The sequence below is a fragment of the Drosophila tropicalis genome, unplaced genomic scaffold (genome assembly GCF_018151085.1).
Source record: "Drosophila tropicalis isolate 14030-0801.00 unplaced genomic scaffold, ASM1815108v1 contig_158, whole genome shotgun sequence".
NCBI lineage: Eukaryota > Metazoa > Arthropoda > Insecta > Diptera > Drosophilidae > Drosophila > Drosophila tropicalis.
In genome coordinates, this window is record NW_027172602.1 from 5505382 (window position 1) to 5527673 (window position 22292).

Sequence of the window (22292 nt, forward strand, 5' to 3'; positions counted from 1 at the left end):
TGCCACCAATTGACTATAGTCACAGTGTGGCTATATATACAATCAACCCAAATTCCTAGATTCTAATCAAAAGGGGCTTGTAATACGACTTCAACAATAACAACAACAACAACAACAACTATGACGACCATCAACCCGAGCTGAAAATCGATTATTGCAATTATTACTATTACAATTTGCCTTGAGAAGGGGAGGGAAAATGACAAAAACAAGACAACAAGAAACAGAGGAAATGGCCAAGAGAATTCATTTGAGAGACAGCGCAGAGACTAAGACAACAACATCAAAAACAACTGAAAAAAGTGTCAATGAATCAATTGTAGAAAAATAGAAGAAAAAAAAACAACTAAAAATAGTTGGGGACGAATGGATGTTTGGATCGTTGGCGTAGGCGTAGACGTCGTCATAGACCTGGTTGGAAAATGTGCCATGTGCAGTTAGCATTGGAATGAAGGGGAAAATACAGACAACAAGAACAACAACAACAAAAGAGGTAGAAAGCACAAAATAGAAGGGTTAAAGCCATCCAGCCGTTGAGCGTTAATTCAATTAGCTAGTTAGACACTTGGTTGTTATGCCAAGTCGCTGCTAGAACCCGAGCTCTGAGATCTGAGGTCTCAGGTAAGGTGACCGCCTGCATGTTGATTCAAATTGTTAAAAATGCTGAACTGCAACGGACGTTGTAAAATTGTTCGCATTTTGGATTACAATAAAACCAACAACGACTAGACCAAGAGTAGAACAATAACAATGAATACAAACTAAATTAAAGTTATAAAAACAAGGATCATGGATTTTCATAATTTATGTCAACGTTTCGATGTGGACAGTTTGAGAGGTAAGAGAAGGAGGAAAAGCGAATAACTTTCAGTACTTTTAATTTCTTTCTCTTCTTCGTTTTCTTTAGCCAAATTACCGGCATTGCCTCAAATAAAATTACCAAAATCATTACCCAAATTACGTGGTCGCAAAATCTTTCGTAGTTCTCGTGATAATGTCAACAACAACAAGGCGGGAACTGGCATGGCTGGTCTTGGTGGTGGGGCAGTGGGTGACACCACACATCATCATACATCATTATCGTCGTCATCCTTGCAACTGCCACAGCAGCAGCAATCGCAGCAGTTTATCAATCGAACACCACAACGCATTTCAACAATCAGCTCACTAATGCATGAACAACAAGAGAGAATGGGTCCAACGAGCACATATTGTAGTGCCGGCAGCTTGGATGATGATTACTATGCACCCGATCAGCATAATAACAATCGGGATGTCCATCGTCCCATAAGTCCCATTAAAATGCCAAGTAATCAAACCGAATCGGGCACAATTGAACGATCATCATTGACACAACGTTTGCAACGTGGCTACAAGAGTCTAAGTGAGCTGAGGCTCAAACATTTGTTTGCCAAACAAACGACAGTTCGACGTGATCAAATCGAAGTCGATCGCTATGTGCAACAATACGAGGCAGAGCTGAGGTCAGAGGCCAAGGCTCAGGCTAGACGAGATCGTGAGATAGCTGATAATTATGATATACGTATCAAGACATTGGCAACGCCGCACACATCCCGGCAGAATACCCTTGATGAGGGCAATGAAGCAGAAGTGGCAACGCCACCGCCCACAATTAAGCAACGTCGCAGTGTGGCTGAACATAGTGGCGATGAGAGTGGCATGGAGGAGGAGGCCACGCCACCAGCTGCTAGAAGGAAACCGATCGGCAGTGGCATAGCAGCCACACGTTTCGCCAAGGTGCGTCAACCGCCATTGCAAATGCCTGTTAATGAAGAGGCCAGCGCATCGACACCACCAGAACCACCACGTGCCCCCAGTGGTGGTGGTGCCTATAAGCAATTGCTTCAAAGACTACCAGCCAGTCTGACGAGCCTACCAACCCTTAGCCGTGGCAAGGATAAACGCGAGAGTACACCAGAGAATGGAGCGGAACCCTCGAAATTATCGACTTTACGTTTTCCAATGAAGAGTAAAACTAGTGTGGAAGATTCACCACCACCGCCAATGCCACCAGCAGATGGCGCTTCTTCGAAGGGTTTGGGTTTGCGTCATAATATCAAAAGATTGCGTAAATCGATTAAACGTCCTCTAAAAGCAACAGCAAGGAACACAACAACATCTCAGGAATCGGGCGATGAAGATCAAACGAATTCTAGACCCAACTCCTCGGTCACTCTAAGGAATCGCCTAAGTCGTTCCACTGATCAGTTGCAACAACGTTGGCGCAAGAGCTTTAAATTTAGCACAGAATCTGATCCATCCGATGCCAATGCAGATGCAGCAGGAGGAGCTTCAGCTGGAGCTGCCTACTTGGAGCGTACTTTTAATAAACTCAATGAAAAGATGCATCAGTTAAAGTTTTTTCAGCGCCAATCGTCAAATGTGGGCGTTGCCTCGCCACCATCACGCAAGGGCTCCAAACCCAATACCGTGGGCCATGAGCCCATCGAGATTGACGACGAGGAATTGGCGGCCACCTATCATCACAGCGACAGCGATGACGATGACAGCGGACAAGATGTCTGCGCTGAGGAGGCATTTGGACAAGTGGACGAGGATGCAGCTGCCGGGGGGAATAAACCAATACCAGCAAATACGTCCACCAACCCTAGGCGAGAGATGGCAAAGTTGGCTGAATTACAAGCGAAACGTTCATCCACCGCCTGGAGCAGTGAATCGCTCGAGGAGATACCCGATGAGGATTATCCGCGAGTCCTAATCCATCAAGAGCACACGGATGCCTTTGAATCGACATTGATTATAGCAGTGGCTACAGCACCACCGCCCATACCACCGCCACCAGTGGCTACGAACTGGTTGCCCAATGAGAAGATAATAGCCAGTTTCCAGGAGCAAGTGTGGCCGGCGCCGGCCTTGTATAAGCCAAAGAGTATTGATATATTTGAGGCATCATCTGTTGGCGGTGCCGCCGGTGCATTTGCCGATTTCGATGAGGTGTTGCGTAATGCTCCGGTCCTGAGAATTAGTGCTGATGTTGAAGAAGAAGACGAGGAAGAGGAGGACGATGATGAAGAGGAAGAAGATGACAGCAGCTCCCGAGTGACCAGAATACGTGTTCATTCTTCATCACCTCAGATTGGCAATAGTCGTGAGAGTCTTATGGAAGCCCAACAAGAGGACGACGAAGAGGAGGAGGAAGAGGAGGAGGACAAAGTCAGCGAAAACGACGACAAAAAGCAAACGGCGGCAAGGGACAAGTCATCACCAGAAGGAGAGCGACCGCCTTCCACGTCGCCACCACCACCACCGCTGCCACAACGTAGACCGAATCAAGTCCCTGTCGTGCCGCCCATACCAATCTATGATGCAGTCCCTCCGCCATTGCCAACTAGTAGGCCACCATTGCCATTGCCGATTGTTGGCCAGGCCATCGTGCCGCCCCAACGCAGCGCCTCCATGTCACGACCTAGCAAACCGCTCGTCAAGACCAGCTCTCTAAGGCTTACCTACAATGAACAAGTCCGTCCTGGGGATGTGGGTAAGGTTAATAAATTAATCTCCCGCTTTGAGGGTGGACGGCCACGGCTTTGTCCCCGTCGACTTCACAGCGAGGAGTACGAAACTAACTACAACAACAATAATGATGTTAATGATAATGATGCTGCAGCAGCTGAGGAGAAGACCCGAGTCGAGATCGAAGCCAAGGCCAAGACTATGGAGATAGATGTGACTAGGACACCCACAAATCGTACACCCATACCAGAAATTGTCACCAGCCAGCCAGTCAATGAGAATCGCCCGGAGGCAAAGGAGAAAATGACAATAACCACCACATCCACAGAGATACAATTGAATTTGGATCGTCAGAATTCCAATTGCAGTCGCTCTGAATATGGTTCACCTTTGGCCTATCCCAGCAGTCGACGTAGTTCAACACCAACGGTATCGAAATTACCGCCACCGCCACTGACATCATCATCATCACTATCAGCAGGTGCTGGTGGTCTTGTGGCTGCTCCATCTGCTCCGCTTGGTCATTCTCAAGCCCATCTAAGACAAGTGAACCGACGTAGCCGACGTTCCATGACCCGGGACGATGATAATTTTTATAGCTTCGATAGCGACGAAGGTGCGTACTACAAATCCAAATCTAATTGCATTCCATTTCTTTATATACTCTAATCGTATAATATTTCTACTTGCAGAGAATAGCTATTATTCCATTAGCCCATCAGGCAGCAGTCGCTATGTGGTGGAGATTTGATCAGTCAATCGATTTTGTCGTTTTATTATTTAAACTTTGTTTTTAAGCATAAAGTACAAGTTATAGATCAATAATCAATGCAATATATAGATACATACACACATAACATTAATACTTTTTAATGGGAGCGATGAATATATTGGCCCTAGTTCTTCGATAACAATGGCACTCATTTAGTTATTTTTTTGTCCTATATAAACTAAATTTTAATTAAGTTGACGATAAATGTTACGAGAGAGTTTGGATGGATTTTTCTAGAGTCTAGACTCAAAATCGAGGATGGCAACGCTGATGTTTCAGAATTCCTCTTAACGATGGCAACTCTATCCTACCGCATGGCAGATCTGCATACATATATTGACGGTGTTACCATCTCTAAAAGGAAACTATAGTTGTATAATGATTAGATCGGTGTTGCCTTGCTTAAGATTCTTATTTATGGTTTTCTTTTTAAGCATGGCAACTCTATTATGGCGGAGAACTATCGCCAAATACCATGATCGATCGTTAAGGGTGAACAAGGGTGGGTGCCAGTAGGGGTGGTTGTCACGTTCGTTACGGAGTGTTCAACACACACACAGAGATACAGACATCAGGAGCTGTGGCATTAGGCTACGCGCCAGCTGATACATTTGCCTTTTATGCGGTGGTTGGTTACACTAACATGACTGCGGGTTGCCTCGCCTCTCCTCTCCCCCTCACTATCTCCCACTCCCTATCTCCGCCTCTCTCTCCATATATCGTATCGTTGACTGGTCGCATTTTAATTGATAATTTATGCTAATTAATTAATCGAAAAATGCATTTTATTATTTTACTTTTTTTCCTAAGGGTGTCGCCATATGCCACACATATATTATGCAATAGGGGTTGGGGTGGGGAGAAGGAGGAGAACTTAAAATGTAGGACTGGTTTTTGGTTGAGATCGGTGAAATTGAATTTAGCATTACAATTTATTTTGCTTTTGCTTTAGTTTTGTTTGCTAGTTTTTTTTATCCCTACCGACTTATTGTTCCTTATTGCTACTTATTGAAATACTTTTTATTGATTACCCCAAAATGGACCTTCCTTTCCCAAACGGCTACCCTTCAATATGACTCATTATGTTTCTTCTTCTTTTCCATATTTCGTTTCGTATTACGATTTCTCTTTTGACTTTAGCATTGACTTTGATTTTGAGTTTTGTCCTTGGCCCTTTGGCCACAGTTACCGCATTGCAGTCATTCGTCATCGTCCTTCTCAACCACTTGATTTGGTTGGCTGGTTGGCTGGCTGTCTGGCTTAGTCATTTGTGGTTCATTAGAGACACAGTCTTATCATCATCGTTACTTTCATTTGTGGGCATTTGTTGTAATGAGAGTTAATTAATTCATTCACTGCATTGACTAATTTCGATCTGTTGGAAAATATTCATTTAGTTTTCTTCATACTTCATTTCATTTCATTTCCTTCCTTCACTCACTTTGGCCCCCATTTTAAGGGCATTAAAAGTCAATAAATTTCTGTAAATTAAATACGATGCCCGTATTTTCAGCACCAATTAAACCAATTCCACCATGATCATCATCATCGTCATCATTATTATGGTCGTCGTCATCAGTAAATAGTGCAAAATTCCCAAAAAACAAAAATGTTCGTTTGGCTCTAGGGTTACACAAAAATGGACAAAACGAAAGGACAGGACACAATGCAAACACACACACAGGATGCGATATGTGATGAATCAGCAGCAGCAGAAGCAGCAGCAACTTTTGTCAGTTTTGCCCATTTTCAACCCTCCACATGAAAAATAAATACGAAACCAGCTGCAAAGTTACTTGACACGCGACCAAACAATACAGTAGGGACAAACAGACATGCTTTATTCCTTTTCCCAGTCTTTCCCCTGTCTCTCAAACATCAAGTATATGTATGTATGTACAGCTGCGAACTTAAAAATAGCACCACTTGCTGAGGTAATGTATTCAAAGGATTCCCTAGGCTTATTTTAAGGTTCTAGGAACATGTGAATACGTTTTTGAACGTAAAATACTTTGTACTAATGGAAGCAGAAAAAAAAATTCTGTCAAAATCCAACGTTTTCAAAGATTTTTACAAAAAAACTTGATATACTCAAAAAATACCCGAAACTAAAAATAGCACCACTTGCAGTATTTCGCGAAATACCGTATTATTTACCAGGGTAGCATTGTAAAAAACACTTGTTCAATCGACCCTGGATCAAAGTCAATTTTAAAAGCACTTTTAGAAAAAAAAAAATCCAAAATATTTAAGAATAATGGGTCGCGGTAAACACTGTTCTGTTGAAAAGCGAAAACTTATCCAAACCCTGATTTTGGAGGGAAAATCTTATCGCGAAGTTGGAAATTTGGTCGGATGTTCCAACAAAATGATCCGTAATGCCATAAAGTTCAAACCCAAGCCCGAAACTCGCGGACGAAAGCCAAAACTGACTCAGCATGAAGTCCGTCGTTTAATCCGAGAGAGTAATAAGGATCCTTTTAAGGCTGCAACTGATTTGAAAAAGGACATCAATGTGTCAACCAGTGTCCAAACAGTTCGAAAATACCTTCGGAAGAACAATCTAAAAGCTTGCAGCCCCAGAAAGGTTCCACTTTTAAACGCCAGACACATTGCTAAACGTCTAAAGTTTGCGAAAGAGCATGAAAATTGGCCTTCCCAAAAGTGGAGAAACGTACTGTGGACTGACGAAAGTAAGGTTGTCATGTATGGTGGAAAAGGCTCTAGAGCATACGTCCGGCGTCCACCAAACTCGGAATTCAACTCCAAATACACCCTAAAGACTGTAAAACATGGCGGATCCAGTGTCATGGTATGGGGCTGTTTCTCCTATTATGGTGTCGGTCCAATATACTGGGTGAGAACGATTATGGATCAGCATGTTTATGTGAATATCTTGGAGACGGTGATGCTACCATACGCTGAGGACAATATGCCGCTAATATGGGTCTTTCAACAGGACAACGACCCTAAGCACACCAGTAAGAAAGCCAAGCAGTGGTTCTCAACGAATTCTGTTAATGTAATGGAGTGGCCGGCACAGTCACCAGACCTAAACCCCATTGAAAATCTGTGGTCTGACATCAAAAAGGCAGTTGCTGTTGCAAAACCAACCAACAATGAGGCGCTTTGGAAAGTAATCCAGGAGTCCTGGAGGAAAATTCCGGTCAAACGCTGTCAAGACCTGGTTGACTCAATGCCAAGACGTTGTGCAGCGGTTATTGCCAATAATGGCAATGCAACAAAGTATTAAGTTTATTATTTAATACTATTTTTAATATCTAATCATAACTTGTTCATGAATTTGGTTTTTTTCTGTTATTTTTTAATTTTGAGTAAATATTTGAAAAGTGGTGCTATTTTTAGTTTCGGGTATTTTTTGAGTATATCAAGGATTTTTGTAAAAATCTTTGAAAACGTTGGATTTTGATAGAATTTTTTTGGCATCTATTAGTAGGAAATATTCTACGTTCAAAAACATATTCACATGTTCCTTGAACCTTAAAATAAGTCTAGGAATCCTTTGAACACATTACCTCAGCAAGTGGTGCTATTATTAAGTTCGCAACTGTATGTATATCCCAAAGCTATGATCCCAGTCCGCCCCAAAAACGTTTCGGTTTTCAATTTACTACGTTGTGTGTGTGTGTGTGGTCAGTCAGACAGCAACATAGCAATAAATGAATGACTGAATAATGGCATGAGTAACCGAAAGAATCTTGCCTCATAATCCATATAAATAATTTAATAGTTTAAATATCTTCATTTTGGTCGATATAAAGGGCTTTGTCTAAACTAGAATTTTATAACAGATCAAACGTTCATTTACTTTTCCTGTCATCTCTGTCTAACCATATACTTGGGGCTGCTCCCCTTTACTGGCATTCTATATTTTGAATATACTACTTGAATACGTTTCAAAATATATTCTCTCTCTAGTAGTTTCACAATAATTTATTGTATACAAAAAAAAAAGATGTCGATTGCTCAAATAGCAAGTTCAAACGCGACTAATCCCTATTTCGTATATCTTGATACGGTTCGATCTCGTTTAAAATCGAGTACGACCGAAACTTTTGAATCTAGCGTTATCTGTAAAGTAGCAGGTGAAACTGGAGAGCGATGGATGATAAAAGGAGAAAAGGAGAACTACATTGTTGTAGCCGGAATGAATCGAGCCTTTAACAAGATCAAAAAGAGCAGCACACTGCTGGAGGCAATAAGGAAAGAAAGTGACAACAAAAAGAGTCACATTAAAGCTATCCAGAGTCCCTAAGACAAAAAGAATCACTAAAAAGACAAAAAATCACTAAGACAAAAAAAAAAAAAAATAAAAAGGCAACAAAAATCACTAAAAACAGTAACCAGCAACAAGAAAATTAGTTAACCGAACGACAAAGAGAAGAATCAGTAAGGGGGCGATCGTTGGAAAAAAATTATCAGTTTAAGTAATCAATATCGAGAAAACATGGAATCGGATCGAATCACATTCGAAAGGAATTAATATGAAGGAACAACAATTTTAGCATCGAGACGAATACATATCAAGAAAAGAGGTCAAAGGTTTACATCATGAACTCAAATGCAATTCAAGCTGACGACTACCAAACACCAAAATGTTGCTCAAACATCTAAATTTTAGTTATTAATGTTACGTTAATTATTTCAGAAATTAAATATTATAAAGTTTGTTTAAATGAATTCAGTAAATTCTGTTTTAATACCATTAGTCTATCTCCAAGGCACTTTATCTGAGTGCACGCACACACACACACACACACACACATTGCTCATTTCCCCAAAGAGCCTGTGAATGAACGTTTTTCCGGCCTAAATGCCACCCCCGTCATGTGTCTATAGGTTGGTCTAGGATGTGCCTAGTGTGTTTACTGTGAGTGTGTGTGTGTGTGTGTGTGTGGTATGGGGTTTGGGGTTTGATTCGGTTGGCAACCAGTTGTAGGTTTCCGTACCGCATTGAAAAAAACAAGTTCAATGCTCTGACTTCTTGTCTCGCTCGTCACTCTCCCTCTCTCTCCTTTCTGCGCCAGCAGCATAATGCAATTTATGAAATGACGCCAACAAACCAACAGTGAAGCAAAAAGCCAAGGCAACAAACTACTATATGAAAGACGCGGCAAAGAAATAAGAAAAAGAAAAAAGGAAAAGAAAACCGCGCAAAACGGAAGTTTGAGGTTTTCAACTAACGGCCAAGTTTGTCAGCGCTCCACTAAAACCGCTGTTCAATGCAAGAAAAATGCGGCAAGGCATAAGGGGGGCAAGTCACCCATCACGTATTCCAATCTTCTTATTTGCAATCAATGTGATACATCTGATCAAATCGATCTAAGTCACGACATATGCACTAATTTCCTTTTGGAAAACTAACTAGGAAAGCATTCAAAACAGCATTCACTCCCAAGTTGAATCAAATGATTGTGGCTAAAAGACTGAAACAAATAAGTTTTCAATGAATACTAGCACATTGAATGACTCAATAAGTGAAAAACGGTGAATACCCTGAATAATTTAATGAGCTCAGACATTCAATGACGCTTGAGTACTTAAAACACTATGAATGTTCAATTTTCGATTCATTCGTTCTTTCATTTATTCGGTTTCACATATTCATTCAATTTCGTACATTTAATGATTCATTCGGAAAAGTAAATATTTTTGTATTCAAATATGTTTATAGTCTGAAAGTTTTGAATGCATTCATGCTGTTCTCTAGTGCATATACATTTCAATTAGAGTCTTTAGCTCTTATTCATTCTTTGGTTGACTCCCTTTTTTAGTCGCAATATTTATAATGGAAAATTGTTAAATGAATGATGTGAAAATTAACCAAATTTTGTGTTGTTTGCCCAATGTATTCACATAGTTTTGAGGAACTTCTATAGCAAAGACTATAATAGTTAGCTTATATCTTCTGATGATCGCTAGATGGCGCCATTGTGCCTTCTTATTTAACCTATGATGAAAAGATCGTGAGATTAAGCCAAAGGTGTGATATTTGAGAGTGACTCAAAGCTAATTTTAAGCTTATTTATTTGTGGAACACACCCAAAATGTATTAACACACACATACGCACACGTACACACCTACACAAACACAACCGCTGAAATCTTCAGCGGCGCAGTAGAATAGGGTGGACCAAGAAAAAGAATAATTATGATTGGAATAATATCCTCTCTCTTGACTGATATTAAAAATTTAATGACAGAGTATGTCAAAATCGTTGCTCTAACTAAACTAAAAAAATGCATTTGTTTTTTTCTTATTTTTGCTTACACTCTTAGCCAAAATGAATGTTTGTGTGTGTGTGTGCGTGTGTGTGAGGTGGCCAAGTGGCCCCATTGGGCATAAAACAAATAAACAGAAGAAGAAGAAGAGGCCAGCCACGACAAGAGGCAAGAGACAGTAGAACAGGGAGGAGAGGAAGTAGAAGAAGAAGATGGAATGCAAATTGCAATAGTCAACTTGGTGTGTTCCCTGCGTTTTGTGTCTGCATTAGTGTGCCACATGGGGTTCTCCCCACTGGGTTGACTCTTAGGTACAAAGTGGTGCGCGCTTCTTGTCTGTGCCACCAAAAAAAAAATGAAAAAAAAAACACTTAAAAGTGCAATGCACTCAACAAACGACTAGCTGCTACAGTATGGCATATCAAAACAGGGTGACGAGGCGGCGGGCGTGGCCTTAAAAGTAGTGTGTTGCGGTGAGCTAAGGCTAACCACATAAAGTGATAATAAAGTATGCAAAAATACCAAACAAACTAATATTTAATAGACAACAACTAGAATCGTTTACCGCAGACCTCAACGCATCCCAACTAAAGCGGTTCGGTCCACTAGGCAAAAGAAGAGAAACAACTGTTTTTGAATAAGAACAATAAAGCCTAATGCAACGACTTGTGCATGCTCTGCTAAAGATAAGATATAGTTGTTATATATCGACTTGATCACTAAGGCGGCTTTATGGGGTCCAAAAATCTTTCTTCTGTCTGCTTCATACATACAAGGCGCTAACTTTAATATTAAACATTTTGATCCACTCTATGCCATTTTTATTTTATTGAACCGGAAATACATATGTACAGGTAATTAATTTGTAACTTATGCCAATCTTAAACTATGTATGTATTTTTGTTTTTTATATCATAACTCAATTGATTAACAGAAAAAAACTATTCTCCCATTTAGCGTAAACTTCAATGAAAACTGAACTCAAGCCGGCACATTAAAATGTTTGATTAGGAGAAAAAAAAAAAAAAAACACACACACACACACATAGTAACAACTTTTATTAAGCTATATATAACAGATTCTTTAACATTTTGCTGAACTGTGGAATATTTTTGTATGAAATACGCTGTTTTTCATTCAGAAAAGGAAGTTTACATAAATGTGTGTATCAGTGTGTGTGCGTGTGGAAGTCGTATTCGTAAATTTGTTTATATTTTTCGCTGAAATTTCGCCGATTGCAACCTAAAACTTAAAATATACATTTTTTTGTTTTAATGTGAGAGACCCCAATGGGGTGAGAGACCCTGGAGTGGCGGAGAGGGGGCTAGCATAAGCAAAGGAAGTAAGCCAACGATTGCACGAAATTATTTCATTGCTTGTCTGCTTAATGATGATGTCATTTTATGTTCAGGTCGCTCTGTTATTTAGTAATACATATGTACATACATATATTTATTTAAAAGAAAGGGGAAGAAGTAGGTGGGGGAGGAGCAGTAAACGTTGTGTGGATTCCTTTCCTTTTATTTGACCTATTGATTTTTCTTGTATGTATGTCTTTCATTCTTGATGGGATAAATGAATTTTTTTTGGCAAATCAATGTGCCAACTGTTTTGACTGTATTTAAATGAAAACATTTCTTTTAAAGAGTATTAAAGTAAAAGTAAAAAAAGGGCTCTCTCTCTTTCTGAAATGACATCATCAGCAACAAAACGAAACGGAAATATTTCAAGGATTCCATTCCTTTTCCAGTTTACGTAAGATACAGATATGAACGATGGAAAAAGCAAATACGAGTGAGCAGAGGAGACTAAAGAAATGAGGCAATCATTAAATCAAATGCCAGCTGTTTGCCAAAGACAACGACGTCGAGAAGAATGTGCCCACAAAAAACGAAAAAAATCGATTCATATGGACACCGCAAATAGCAACGATTTCAGAAATACCCTTAAACTCATGGATTTATTTGTAAGGTTCATAAATCTGTTACCCATAGGGTTACAGTTACCTCAGTAAGCGTATCCATCGGTAAAGAAAATTAGATATTTTAGTCATCCAGTATGAAATGGTTGAATATTTTCTTGTGCTCTACAAACATCAAAGAGTAAGTGACGCTAATATACCCCACATCTCACACCATGCAAAAACAGGGTATATATATATAAAATAACATCCAAATGCTTCTCATTCTAACAATATCAATATCTATGTGTATGTCTGCTCTCATATGTATGTATGTATGTACATACATATAGTTTATATATTTACTCAATTTGAATACAAAAAAATGTTTGTTGCTATTTTTTTTTATGGTTTTTTTTTTTTTTGGGCGTTTTCATTTTAATTATAAGTCAATTGCATGAACAAGAACAGCAACAGCAGCAAAACAAAAAATATCGTCATAAATCTTAAATAAAAAAAAGATATGTACATATAAAAAGAGGGAGCTAAGGAATTAAGAAGAGGAAGGCCAGAGACGTTGATGATGACGATGATGATATCATGGCCAAAAATCATAACGTTTATATTTTGATCTTCAATTGATATTTCAGTTTCAGTTGTGTTTAAATTTTTAATCTTCTTTTGAAGATTGACCTCGAGCCGGCCTAAATGATAGGTTTGACTTAATGCTTATAACTTTATAAACCATGAAAATATTCTTGACAGTTTTCCTTCATAACGTTTTTTATCTGAGGTCACATATCATAGTTCATATATTTCATATCATGTTTTTATTTAAAAAAAGGGTCCGAAAAAAAGGAGTTCCAACCAAGAAGATCAAGAAGAAAGTAAATTAGCTCTATTCTCCTTTTTGAAAAGGTTTTATCTGCAAAATGTGGTAGAAACATTAACTCAAAATTGAAAATAATTTGAAAGCAACCAAAGGAAGATATCAATTTCAATTCCCAGAAATCAAAAATGAAAACAGACTTGTATTTCTTTTTAGTTAGTTTAAACTTATGGAATTACACTATTAATGAACTAATGAATAAAACAATCAAAATGAAGAAAGGAATCTAATATTCCAAGGCTCTTTTGTTGATAAAAAAAATATTACGTTTTACTATCATTTTACAATTTCAAGATCATTAGTTTGATAGAGTGAGAGGGAAATACATGTACATATATCGAAATGAACGAAGCATGACCACAAAAAGTCAAATATATGTACATACATATGTATGTACATAAGTATTTACAGACTTTTTCTCTATGTTGAGAGTGTCATGTTTTATGTTGCTTCGCTTACTTGTTGGTCATGTTATTTGGGTTCAAAAAAAAAAATAATTAACTGTTTTTAATTATGCCTGACATTCTTGTGTGTGAGTGTGAGTTTAATTGTATTCTAGAAGACTTAAGATAGACACATATGAAGTTTAAGATGCTAAGCAATGGCTTTGATATTGATAGACTAAAATAAATTACAAAATGTTTAAGATTTTTTACAGAGTCTGTAAATAATGATTACTTTTTGAGTAATAACTATAAATCTTAATTTGAAAATTGCAAGTTTTTCAATTAATTCACAATCTATGTATGTTTTAAATTTAAACACATGGAGTTCCAATTCATTTTGAAGGTTTTTTTTTGTTTTATGTGTTCTTTAATTGAAAAGTCTGTCATGGTATTGTGAATCAACCAAATATTTTTTGTTTTACTACAAATATGAATATGAAATTCCATTATTCATGATATCATCATCAACAATGGTCATCACATTTCCACATTTTATTATCATTATTATTATGAGACATTTATCATCAAGCTTTACCAACAAATAAAACAAAAAAAGGGTTTTTGAATGTTTCGATGGGTTTTTGGCAAATGTTTTGGATAAGATAAAATATGTAAATGATTTTTGTCCTCTAATTTTCTAATAAGACAAAGGGAGCGAGATAGAGATAGACAGGGTAGCAAAAAGTCGTCTAACCGATTCTGTGTGTTGAGCGGCAACACCAACACCAACAACAACAAGGGCAAGCTAATTTGTTTTTAGGTCGCTTTGGGGCGGAGGCGTCGCTGTCAACGTCAACGTCGACGTCGTCATCGCTGGGGCGTAACGGGCGGCAACAAAGTTACAACTTCCACAATGATGACGTCTCTTTTGGTTTTAATAAACGCACACACACACGAAATAAACAACAACAACAGCAACAACAAAAAAGCGGACAATGAGAGAAATCTATTTTGAATATTTTTAAATTTAGGTTTTCCACAATTTTATTTCGAAAAGTCGAAAAAAATGCATGGATTTCACAACACATGACCGACTATCACATACTCTATGAACGGGAGAGGGGGGTCACTGAAGGATTAAACCACAAACAAGAGCTTCAAAAGTGTTTCATTAGCCGGTTGGCTTTAAAATGACGTCATAGCCCCACAAAGAAACAACGGGAGTAGGTTAAAATGAAGCTTAAAACGTTTCATGGGAACTTCTTACTTGTTTCTTTTTTTTCGATCTGAAATGAACCCTTTTCCCCACTTGGATTTTACAGGGTATGTATTTATGTATGTCTGTACGATATTTAGAAGCAAAAGATGACGGCATAGCCCCACCTTACTTTAATTCGCGCTCAATTGCTTCTCTGCTGGCGCTGCCGCTGTTTCTTTTTCTTCTAGTAAAACCTGTTTTAATTTCTTGCTCTCTCTTTCTCTCACACCTACCATAACTCACACACGTACACTCTCACAAAAACCGAATGCATTTCAGTAGAAAAAAAAAAATAAAATAATTTAAATACATATGTCTAAAACTTGTCTATCAATATGAATATATTTTTGAAATTTTATTAAGTTACTGATTAAACTTACCTTTTGTTATTAGGAGGGAAAAATGCAGCCACTTTAGCAATTTATTGAACACACACACACAAATTCAAACAACAACAAAAGACGCTCAAAGAGTAGAGTCAAACTCATTAGCCATAGCCAGGTGAGAGTAAGAGGGAGACAAGAAGAAACAGAGAGTTGAATAGATAGAAAGAAAGAGAGAGAGAGAGAGAGTGAGAGAGAGACAGCTTAAAACTTGATTACGAAAAAAAGGAAAAGGCTAATACACAAAAAATATTAAGTGAAAAGGATAAAACAATTTATTGAAAATACAACAACAAGAAAATGAAAAGGACAACATTTGGTTTTAGCTTGGCTTATTGAGTGTTGACTGCTTTTTTTTTTCTCTTATACGTTTCTCTTTTTTCCCTCAATTTAATTGTGGGTGCTGCTGCTCTTCTTCTTCTTCGTCTTTTCAGCGTCCTTCCACCTCTTTTTGCTGTTTTTTCTTATTCACTTTTATTTCATTTTGTTTAAACTAAATAGAATTAATTTGTTGTGTATATTTTTTTTTGGGCGCGGCACCAGTAACATCATCATCATCACCAACAACAACTAGCTTTTTTCTCATTTTATTTGTTAGCCAAATTGTTGAATTTATGTACGTTTGTCTCGCGCCAATTTTCGAACACACACAGGCACACACTCGCCACACACACACACAAACGCCACAGGAAAAAAATCATTTGATACATATAAACACATAAATGTATATATATGTATACCGTAAGTAAATAAGATCAACTACAAAAAAAAGCTAAAATTGCACACGGCAACGGCACCGGCACCTACTTTGTTTTTACGAACCAGAAAAACAAAAGGCAAACGCGCGAACACACACCCGCTCAACTCGAAATCAAAAACAACATTGAAAAAAAAAACGGCCTCGACTCAGTGTTGCCGTTTGGTCTGATTTTCGGCCAGATCTGGCTTATTTTCCAGAGCGATAAAATTCGAAATATCGATTTTTCCTGTCGATAGTACAAGAACTGTCGTTATCGATATTGTCGGAGCAAAGTTATCGCCATCGACGTTATCGAACAATGCTATCGTAATCGACATTGTCGGAGCAAAGCTATCGATTTTTTAGCGCATCGTTAATTTAGCGCCATTTCCGGGAGGGGGAGGGTATTTAAAGGAATCACATTCAAAAGAAAATGCCACCGAAACGTGCAAAGAAGCCGGCTGTAAGATGATAATTTCATTAAAATATAAAACAGATTAAATAGACAAGTTATTATTGCAGCCTCGTAGCGGGTCCAAACCATCAAACGCAAATTCAATTCCACCGGCATCTACAAATGAGGGACTCGATCCAGGAAAGCCAGTTCTCTATATTGAACATTGCCGATCCTGTCATGTCTTTGGCAGACGTGCCACGGAGCTACATGCTACATTGCAAGAACGCGGATTGAAGCAACTTCAATTGCAGCTCAATGCCCTTGATCGTCCACCACGACGCGGAGCATTTGAGTTACATTTGGCCTTGCGCCCCACCGCAGAGGCTACCGAGCAGCAGGCGCTTTGGTCAGGTCTAAAGCGTACTCCGCGAGCTCAAAAATGGCCCGATATGGATGTTCTATATGAACAGATTGTGCAGGCCCTGAACAAGGACCAGAATCAGGATCAGAAAGAAGAGTCAAAGAAAAAGAAGGAAGCAAAAGCCACGGCTACGCCAAAGACTCCGAAAAAACGCAAAGCTGATGCCACCGACAACCTGGAACCACGCTCAACACGCTCTTCGTCGGCAAAGCGCTCAAAGAAGTCTTCACCTAAATATAAGTAATTTCAGTTGCAGGAATCCAAATCTTGCATCAGCTGGAGTAAGACTTGCAGTCATACGTAAAATTAAGTATATAGTAATATAATATTTTTTTTTCTTTTTGTTTTTCCTCACAATTTATTAGAATTTCTGTCTTTGATTTTTCAAAAAATTTACACTTTGTTGTTCAATTTTTTTTTTTTTTTTTTTTTTGGTTTTTGTTATTTTCATTTTGCTTCTTAAGAAATAGTACATATATAAATCCTAAAGAAAAATTTTGGTTTTCATTCTTACATGATGTATTTTTTTGTTGTTTTGTTTTTAAGAAGTCTGACTATACGCTAAAAGACCCTACCACTTGCCTAAAAATTTATTACAATTTGCATTTTCATTTTATTTTTGTTTGTTTCTTTTTTTTCTCAAGAATTTCAACTAAAAGTTGCATAAAACCAAATGCACAAAAAAAAAAGAAATGTGAAAAATAAAGAAAGAGTCGAAAATTTTCAAGAGATTGCAAGTTTATATATAGAGAGCCAGATCCTGATATTTGTTTTGTTCAGAATTCAGCCTTAAGTAAAATTGGTGTTTCATAATAATAGAATAGTATATATATATTATATATATACTAATGATATATCAACAATCAAATTGGCTATGGGAAAGTAATCTTTTCAAAAAAAAAAAAAAAAACAGATGTATTTATATAGATAGAGTGAAATTAGTTAAGTTTTCTTTTCCAATTATCTGAACTGAACCTTAAATAAATCGTGTGTATATTAATGTATTTTAAATGTATACAAGGAATATGGAAACCTTTTCTAATGTTTCAATGGACAGATCAAAAACTTATTGCACATCAAGTCAACTGTCTGTTAGGTTTGGCTTAAAAAGTCTTATTAAAAACCAATTTAATTTCATTTCCCCTTGGCTATTTGTAACCAAACTTAGCCAAGCGAGTTGTTTTTCGTGTGATGGTTTCCATTTACAACAATAATTTGTTTGTTCTTTGACTTGTTGCCATTTATAATGGTTGGTTCTGTTCGTTCAAGTTCAGTGAGATATAAAGGTTGATTCAGGTTAAAAGGGGCGTGAAAACAAAAAACTATAATCAGCTGATCTCACAAAAGGAAAAAAAATAAACTATGGACTTAAGGCTAACATTAAACTAAATATGTATATAAATTGGGAGATATTAGCAAGGCAAAAAAAAAAAAATTAAATTAAAAAGAGAAAAAACAAAAAACATGTAAAAATTAGAAAACGAATTGAACCAATTATTTAGAAAAGGGGAGCTTGAAGGAGGAGGAGGAGGAGGTGCATCCGGAGGAGAAACATAATTCCGCCATTAAGAAAGACCAAGGTTTCTAATGGGGGGGGGGATTGGTAGCAGGAGGAAGATTAATTATCAACTGCATCTGTTTCAATCCAACGCCTGGCGTTACAGATACTTTCGATAGTTCCTTAAATGGGCATTGCCATCCTCGACGACGCCGGCTACGCCCACGCCGACAGCTGCTGCGGCACTTTCAAAGGATGGCGGCTCGATCACCATACCAGGACTGGGCGGATCACATGAATTATGGCCGGCATTTGAGCTGCCACCACCACCTCCACTACCGCCGCTGCCTCCACCAGCCCCGCTGCCACCCTTGGCCCGTCTGCGGCCACGTGTACCAGCTCCCCGTGAACGCCTGCCTGCGGCACCGTTGCCCGAACCGGTGCCGCCTCCACCACTTGAGGTTGGTGTACCGAGACCACCAGCTCCGCCAGGGCCTCCTCCTCCAGCGCCACCTCCACTGACGCCCAAGCCAACTCCTGCTCCAGATCCGCTGCTTCCACCACCACCACCGCCAAGACCACTACTGGTCAATTCGCCTGCCTCGATCGCATCTAGGCTGGCATCAAGGGCAGCATCAGTGGTTGAGATGCGGGCACGGGACATGGCACTACGGCGTCGGGAACTGCTGCTGGCTGAATTGCTGTTGCCGCCGCCGCCGCTGCCATCGCCAATACCGCTGCCTGCATGGGATGAGGCACGTTTGCCTGGACGACGCTTGCGCCGCTTCTTATTGCCATAACGCGGATCGTAATCATATTCATCGTCAGCCGGCGATTTGGGATCCTCCAATGAGTCTACATCGTTCATGTCAATGTCATCGTAAAACCATTCCTTGGGCAATTGCTCTTCCTTTGATAAGGGCAGGGACTGTTGCTGCTGTTGTTGTTGCTGCTGCTGCTGTTGGCTATCCTTGCTATCGGAAGTATCGCCGCCAGCAGCGCCCAAAGAGCTGGACTCCTCCAGACTAAAGGCCCCATTGAAGTCATGGTGAGTGCTCTCTAGGATTGTAGGAGTGGGCCCTGGCCCACAACCACCACCGCCGCCACCAGATAGCATATTTAAACTGAGGGATGTGGATGTGGAACCTGAACTAGAGCCGCCTATATTGACATGGCCGCTGGCAACTAAAGCTTCATGCTCTTTGCGCAGAGCCTGGAATGGGCGTTCGGGAAACCTGCTATGTAGTCCAAACCCGTAACAGAGAGAGTGAGTTAGTCATTTGCATTATAATTTGGATTTTTTATTCAATATTTACCTGTACATCTTGGTCAAGTATTGACGCCGGCTTTTACGCCATCGAGCCGCCGGATACGTATAGATCTGACCCTGGCGAAATCCCGGCATCCGCTGTCGCTTATCCATAAATAATTGTGAATGATTCTGGGCTACGCCCGTTTGTGGATCCAGGAACGGGAGTCGCAATCGCCGCTCAATGCACAGGCGCGTATTGAAATTGGCGCTGTATTCGATTGTCTCGCGATAGCTAACATCCTTGAAGAAACTCTCAATCTTGGCCAGATTGGCCATGGACACGATTTGTACGTTAACGGACGCCGATGCCGAGGACATGATGATGTCGGCTTCCGTCTCACGCCTTGCCTTATTGGCGATGGACAACTGGACGAAATGGTACTAGCAACTAGGACTAATCCATGCCCAGATGCTGCTGACGACAACTCGAAACTCTTCTCTCTCTTCCTCTGCCGTGCCGCCTCTGCCTCTTTACCAATCTCGCCCTCACCCTCTCCTGCTCGTTGGGCGCTCGCGCTCTCTTTCTCTCTCTCTTGTATTTTGTTTCTTATCTCTGTTCTGGTTGTTTTTTCTGACACTTTGCTTTCACTGCTGTAGTTTATCTTTTACCCCTCGCCTTGCCAAGGTTTACATTTCATATACACCAAAACTTAATTCAGTTTTCTTCACGTTTATATTTTTGTTACAGATATATATATTTTTAATTTTAATTTGCTTCCAATTTGTTTCTTTTTCACATTGTTCCCCCTTTTCTCAGTTCGTTCCGCGTATGACGGACGTTTCGATTCTGCTGTTGCAAGCCTATCGGTTAATCGACATTCCGGAGCAAAATGTATCGATTAATCGACATTTCGTAGCAAAACCTATCGAAAATCGTCATTTCGGAGCAAAACTTATCGGTTGATCGACATTATCGGAGCAAAACCTATCGACTTGGCTTGGCGGGCAAATTTAAAAAAATGTACTCCTTGGATAAACAAATTTGCTGCCATTGTAATGATTTACTATTTTTTAATATTGCGATACTTGTCTAAAAAATTAAAGAAATGAGTTTTATTTTTTAATTCAAGAATAAAATCCTCAGAGTTATTTTTTTAACAGTAAGTTTTTATCCAATTTAAAGTTTCTTAGGAATTAAATAGTTTCCTCGTACACAAACAATTTATTAAAAAACACTCTATTAAATTTTTCGTTTGTTCAATTTAATTTTTTTGTTTTTCAGTACCAGCTTCTCCTTTTGTGTTACTTCCTTCCGATACGTTCCATGAAGTTTATCCAACCAGCCCATAACACCAAAGTTATAGTTGAATCTGACAAAATAAGGAACAAATATTAAGTTACTTTTATAATTGAATCGCGAAATATTCAGCTCATTACACTTACTTGGCATGATGATAATCATGGAAGCGCACTGAATCTGCTGACCAGGGAAAACTATAGCCTGTATGATCGCTCATTGAATTAAGTATAGCCAAGCCAAAGATAATCCAGGCCAAAGCCACATGAGTGCCCAACAGAGCTATGGATAAGCCAACTGGCATTAAATTGGCCAACACATGTTCCACAGGATGGGCATACAATGTAATTGCAGCTATTGGCGCCGTCCACTCGTGATGTTTCTTATGAACATATTTGTAGAATGCCTTATGATGGAGCAAACGATGGGCATAGTAGAACAAGATCTCCTCCAGCACCACAAACACGGCAATGTCTCGTATCGCTCGACCGAAAGTTGGCAATTCTCGTATGTCCTTGCTATTATGATGCTTATAGATCAACTCAAAGACCGTCCATGTTGTCAGCAAATTAACCAAAGTTAAATTAACAAAAACCACTTTAATGGCATTCCACAGTTTTTTCAAATCGACTGGCTCGTTTTTACCCGGTTGAATTTTGTATTTCCTTAAGAATTGCGGACGATTCGTAATATCCATAATGGTAAAGAGGGCCGAATAGACCCAATAGACGGTGAAAATCACAAGGCAGCTGCCAAAGACCCAAAGCCTCAAGGGATCATCGCCGGTAATGTCGAGTATACTAATCCATAGATCTTGTAAGCGATTTCCCGCATTTCGCCAACGAGTATATACAAGCGTTTTTAAGTCCATGGTGTTTATAGACGGGACCCCCCAATTGGAATGCCCTGACATTGCAAAACGTTGCTTCTTGTGGCTCAACAATGCGCTACATACAAATTGTTAGAGCATTTCAATCACACAGGGCTTTAATAAGTTTGCTCAACTTCATTTGCCCATTTTAACCATAAAAATCCAAAGATAAAGGGTTTTCAATGCACTTAACAAATGTGATCTACGGTAAATTTAATTTGTCACAAAGATCGTAGCAAATAGATGATGATTAGTCCTATATTTATATATATATGGTAAGTAGGTAATACCTGTAGCTAGTCTTATATAGTCTTTTGACGACTATCTCCGACCATAGCGATAGCATTGAATGATTAGCGTTTCAAGTTTAAAACCAGAAGCTTATCTCCGTCCCTCCCTTTATTCGCATTTTATTTATTATACCACGTATCAGATAGATTAATGGGGTATTTTAAATCGGCGTAAAAGTGTATGGTAGAACAAAAATAAT

At 39.1% G+C, this 22292-nt stretch overlaps 5 protein-coding genes across 10 annotated transcripts in view; 2 read left to right on the forward strand and 3 right to left on the reverse strand.

The window, feature by feature from the left end:
- Nrg (Neuroglian) overlaps positions 1 to 16245 on the reverse strand; it is a 38992-nt gene extending 22747 nt beyond the window's left edge. For 2 of the 4 annotated variants that reach the window (XM_068302852.1, XM_068302856.1), the window contains exon 1: positions 16135 to 16245. The gene's annotated coding sequence lies outside the window, so the exon portion shown is untranslated. Of the gene's footprint in view, positions 1 to 16067; positions 16084 to 16134 lie in introns of those variants that run through there. The other 2 variants (XM_068302854.1, XM_068302855.1) reach the window with 2 other exon arrangements.
- PIP82 lies at positions 644 to 4352 on the forward strand. 3 transcript variants are annotated; one of them, XM_068302858.1, is made up of 4 exons: positions 644 to 838; positions 908 to 3520; positions 3650 to 4111; positions 4188 to 4352. In XM_068302858.1, the coding sequence occupies exons 1-4, from the start codon at positions 790 to 792 to the stop codon at positions 4244 to 4246; spliced, it is 3183 nt and encodes a 1060-aa protein (XP_068158959.1). In that variant the 5' UTR covers positions 644 to 789; the 3' UTR covers positions 4247 to 4352. The 3 variants fall into 3 exon arrangements, with proteins under 3 accessions (XP_068158959.1, XP_068158960.1, XP_068158958.1); XM_068302859.1 differs by having other exon boundaries at positions 3653 to 4111; XM_068302857.1 differs by having other exon boundaries at positions 908 to 4111.
- Positions 16246 to 16385: 140 nt separating the features above from the next.
- On the forward strand, positions 16386 to 17397 carry BthD (BthD selenoprotein). The gene is made up of 2 exons (XM_068302861.1): positions 16386 to 16529; positions 16589 to 17397. The coding sequence occupies exons 1-2, from the start codon at positions 16500 to 16502 to the stop codon at positions 17126 to 17128; spliced, it is 570 nt and encodes a 189-aa protein (XP_068158962.1). The 5' UTR covers positions 16386 to 16499; the 3' UTR covers positions 17129 to 17397.
- tth (toothrin) lies at positions 17380 to 20466 on the reverse strand. The gene is made up of 2 exons (XM_068302860.1): positions 19699 to 20466; positions 17380 to 19620 (listed from the first exon to the last, which is right to left on the reverse strand). Exons 1-2 carry the CDS (start codon positions 20010 to 20012, stop codon positions 18543 to 18545), a joined length of 1392 nt encoding a protein of 463 aa, XP_068158961.1. The 5' UTR covers positions 20013 to 20466; the 3' UTR covers positions 17380 to 18542.
- Positions 20467 to 20732: 266 nt separating this feature from the next.
- On the reverse strand, positions 20733 to 22140 carry LOC137587046 (fatty acid hydroxylase domain-containing protein 2). The gene is made up of 3 exons (XM_068303283.1): positions 22093 to 22140; positions 21078 to 22004; positions 20733 to 21004 (listed from the first exon to the last, which is right to left on the reverse strand). Exons 2-3 carry the CDS (start codon positions 21842 to 21844, stop codon positions 20875 to 20877), a joined length of 897 nt encoding a protein of 298 aa, XP_068159384.1. The 5' UTR covers positions 21845 to 22004; positions 22093 to 22140; the 3' UTR covers positions 20733 to 20874.
- Between the last annotated feature and the right edge of the window lie 152 nt (positions 22141 to 22292).

Bases quoted from the DNA above. Each gene is read 5' to 3' on its own strand.
- LOC137587046 (XM_068303283.1), bottom strand. From the start codon at position 21,844: ATGTCAGGGCATTCCAATTGGGGGGTCCCGTCTATAAACACCATGGAC. The intron at 21,005-21,077 runs GTAAGTGTAATG...TTATTTTGTCAG, and splicing joins CATGATTATCATCATGCCAA to ATTCAACTATAACTTTGGTG.
- BthD (XM_068302861.1), top strand. From the start codon at position 16,500: ATGCCACCGAAACGTGCAAAGAAGCCGGCT. The intron at 16,530-16,588 runs GTAAGATGATAA...TTATTATTGCAG, and splicing joins AACGTGCAAAGAAGCCGGCT to CCTCGTAGCGGGTCCAAACC.
- PIP82 (XM_068302857.1), top strand. From the start codon at position 790: ATGGATTTTCATAATTTATGTCAACGTTTCGATGTGGACAGTTTGAGA. The intron at 839-907 runs GTAAGAGAAGGA...CGTTTTCTTTAG, and splicing joins CGATGTGGACAGTTTGAGAG to CCAAATTACCGGCATTGCCT. The intron at 4,112-4,187 runs GTGCGTACTACA...TTCTACTTGCAG, and splicing joins TAGCTTCGATAGCGACGAAG to AGAATAGCTATTATTCCATT.
- tth (XM_068302860.1), bottom strand. From the start codon at position 20,012: ATGTCCTCGGCATCGGCGTCCGTTAACGTACAAATCGTGTCCATGGCC. The intron at 19,621-19,698 runs GTAAATATTGAA...TGGACTACATAG, and splicing joins TACTTGACCAAGATGTACAG to CAGGTTTCCCGAACGCCCAT.